The sequence below is a fragment of the Azolla caroliniana genome, unplaced genomic scaffold (assembly GCF_043228905.1).
Source record: "Azolla caroliniana isolate FFs.n. ecotype wild unplaced genomic scaffold, voAzoCaro1.0.p SCAF_1110, whole genome shotgun sequence".
In the NCBI taxonomy this organism is placed as follows: Eukaryota; Viridiplantae; Streptophyta; class Polypodiopsida; order Salviniales; family Salviniaceae; genus Azolla; species Azolla caroliniana.
The window spans coordinates 1087-4670 of NW_028231545.1; the positions used below are offsets into that span (position 1 = coordinate 1087).

A 3584-nucleotide genomic window follows, 5' to 3' on the forward strand; every position below is an offset into this window, starting at 1 on the left:
AGAGGGGTGACTCTATATAAAGCACCCTCCTCATACTTCATATTATGTCGGTTGTGACTCCTTGTAATGCTACAATTTTGTATCTCCATTCTACTTGTGAAATATACATCTTCTTCTCCTTTAGTATTTTATTTCTCTTGCTTATCTATCGTGTGTTCTCTTCTCTCCTCTATTTTTCTCTCTCTCTCTCTCACACACACATAACACACATATCAATTCCGCTGCACAAGAATCACCATCGATTCTTTACAAAAACCTACACATTAAATAACAATGTCACAGGAAACTAGGCTGGGAAGCTCAAGAAAACGAGAGTCATCTAGATGCTATGCGGAGAGGAGATCTATTAGGAGCACTGATATCGTTTCAGAATGATGATATAGCTAGAGAAGCAGTTCATCGTTTTGAAGTTTTTGTCCAAGATAGAGAAACACCATTGCTGCCGGCAGACATCAGAAGTGTAAAATTGGCTTTTGAAATATGATCTGTTTTCCTGTTTAGGATCTTAATTAGATTTTGATTTCTTTGAAATTCTATATTGAATGCAGGCTGCATTTAAGGCTATAATGAGAAAAACAACTTCATCAGACAGAAGAGGCTATGATTCTTTGCTACAAGTGTATAGAGACACAAACCTTAGCCAAGAAAAATCACGAATATTGGGACATCTTGCTTCCTCTCCTGATCCGGTGATGGTGAAAGAAGCACTTGACTTTGCTATTTCATCTGAGGTTTGTGAACTGTTATTGTGGTTCAAAGGCTTGCAGTTAGTATTGAGAGGTAATATTGATGCATGTTTCGACTTTTCAGGTTCGTAATCAAGATACATTGTTTGTATTTTCTGGAATCAGTATAGAGGGGCGTGAAATAGGTTGGGCTTGGCTAAAGGTAATAGAGTGCATGTTATGCTTTATCAAGTCTATTGGAGTATTGACCACTATTTTCCTAGAACAAAGACTTGTATGCTATGAGTGGTTTTATTCGTATGCAAGGTGATTATCTGAATCAAGTTGTCTTCCCACATTTTTCATGGAAGAGTTAGCATAAGAATGATGACATGACCTCCCTTATGTTGGATCTACTTGCTTGTTGGCAGGAAAATTGGAACCTTGTATCCAAGAAATGGGAAGGGTTTCTTGTGACACAATTTATCACAACTACTACCTCACAGGTTAGTATGAAGGTGATGCTTGTTTTTACCATTTTTAATAATGAGTTGTTTCTTGTGACACATGTATGTTGATTGGGGGCATATTTGCTTTACAGTTTACTAGTGATGAGAAAGCATCAGAGATCGAAGCTTTTTTTTCAGTCCATGGAAATCCATCTGTAGAACGAACTGTCAAGCAAAGTATAGAGCGTGTGCGTATCAATGCACAATGGGTTAAACATGTACGGTTAGAGGAAGGTTTTTGTAATGTTATACAAGAGCTGTTGGCAAAGAATTAAAATGTTAATATGATTGACAAGGTCCAAAAATTTCCAGCCAATGTAGCGGATAAACATTAAATTTACAGTTAGATTTTCTTCAATGTTTTTTTCTTTCCAAATTTTGGAATGATACCTATATTGTGCAGCGTCATATACATGATTGAGGTTGGGCACTCGGTGAAGAGGTTAGTAAAGACATGGGTAAAAGCTTGACAGAAGGCCTACACATACTTTCTGCAAGGTCATTGAGTAGAGTGAGAAAATTGAGTATGGCCAAATGCAGTGCATTCTGACTGATAGTCTGGCTAATAGAACTAATTATATAAACTTTCATATGTGCTATATGAAGTCTTTAAGAGCCAAAATGGCCTATAAGATCTAACAAAACATGACATCTTAAAATTGTTTCTGATATTTGAGAACTACAAAGAAAAATAAATTTAGCCTAACATGGGGTAGTCAAGAATCAAGATATGTTTAACTCCTAAGAATTAAGCTATATGAACTTTAGATTAAAGTGTTTGCCTTCAAATAATTTCCAATGTGGCAATTTTTAGGTCCATCTACATAATACATTGTTATTGCTGCTTATATTTGTTATAAAGATTGATATAGCAAGACAGAATATAGAGAAACGTCTTTATGCTAAATTAAGTTAATATGCACTTCATACTATCTCTCAAATATAGTCTCACTCATGTTTCCAATGTAATGTATCACACCTATTTGATCTAAGGGGAGAGGTTCTTATATACATTTTGTTTAATGCGTGCATCACTTATGTCACTACATGTATTTGTAGATGTTTATAAGTATTACACATTTTAGTGCACCTTAGTGTATGATCAGTGATCTTAATGTTGGCATAAAAGGCTGATCCTTCCATTTTGTATCCTACGTGTGAACACTCTTCAAGTTAGGGCTTCTGTATATATAAGCCTAAACATAACATTGTAAGAGAAAGGGGTTTTTTATAGAAGAGGAAGATAGTCTCTATTAGAGCTTCAACTATATATTTGGGTTCTTACCTACTGTCTTCTTCTTCTCTAGTTCATTTGTGTTGCTTGTTGTACACATCTTCAGACAGGTACTCACTTATTCTTTTGCATATCATATTCAACAAGTGGTATTAGAGTGACCTTGTTGTCTTGTGGCAACGAACATCAAAGACTGAGAAAAGAAGTTATTCGGCTAAGAGAAAAGACAAGGCCAACAACATCTACTTTCTAGAAAAATGGTGACACTCTCTTGCACATGTGGAAATCTGGAAGTTAGACGGGAAGAACTTTGCCCTCTAGAAGGAAATGATGCAAGATGTGCTCATAATCTGAAGACATGTCAAAGCGATTTGCCAAAGTGACCAACCAACAACAATGTTTGTTGAAGGGTGGAGATCGATGGACAAAATTGCACGTTTGACCATCCGGATGCACTTGGACGAGAATGTCTATTTCAACATGGAAAAGGAAACGATGACATTCTCACTATGGGAGAAGTTACAAGTTGTATATGAGAAAAGTCCTCTTCGTCGAAGCTCATATTGATCTGACAGTTGTTCAATATGAAGATGAGAGGGATGGATCCGACGACCTCCCACATCAACACCTTCAATCAGGTGTTGTCTGAGCTCTCCTCCCGTATGAAAGCACTTGCCCTCCTTTTGAGCTTGTCAGCGAGTTGGGAGGTATTCTACATGACATTTGCCAATAGTTGTCCAAAGCTGAACTTGGACGAAACGATCGGACAAGTCCTCACTGAGGACGTTCGACGAAAATCAATGGGACTTACCATCGATGAATCAGCAATCGCTCACTACTGGACTGAGCCAACGAAAAGAGCCGGTCGAAGTATCAATCAACCAAGAAGGAGGAACGATAATCGACATCGGTTGAAGTTGAGGAATAGTCGATCAAGTGCTTTCTGCAATCATTGCAGAAAGATTGGTCACAATGTTTTCGATTGCTGGTCGATAAAAGGAAAGGAGAATGGTCGGCAATTTGATCGGACACAAGGACAATCCGATTCAAATCGTTCTCCTATTGGCAACCAAGTCAATGTTGCCGAGTCCCGATTCGGAGAAATCCTCCCTTAGAGGAGTCGTCAATCGGTGAAGTCCTATACAATGTGTAAGACACACGAACGTGGTTGTTGGA

At 37.8% G+C, this 3584-nt stretch overlaps 1 protein-coding gene across 1 annotated transcript; it reads left to right on the forward strand.

Annotated features, from left to right (window-relative positions):
* Positions 1-271: 271 nt before the first annotated feature.
* LOC147847374 (aminopeptidase M1-like) lies at positions 272-1532 on the forward strand. Its single transcript, XM_087339273.1, has 5 exons — positions 272-460; positions 549-731; positions 811-888; positions 1097-1171; positions 1267-1532. The coding sequence occupies exons 1-5, from the start codon at positions 329-331 to the stop codon at positions 1447-1449; spliced, it is 651 nt and encodes a 216-aa protein (XP_087195399.1). The 5' UTR covers positions 272-328; the 3' UTR covers positions 1450-1532.
* Positions 1533-3584: the final 2052 nt, after the last annotated feature.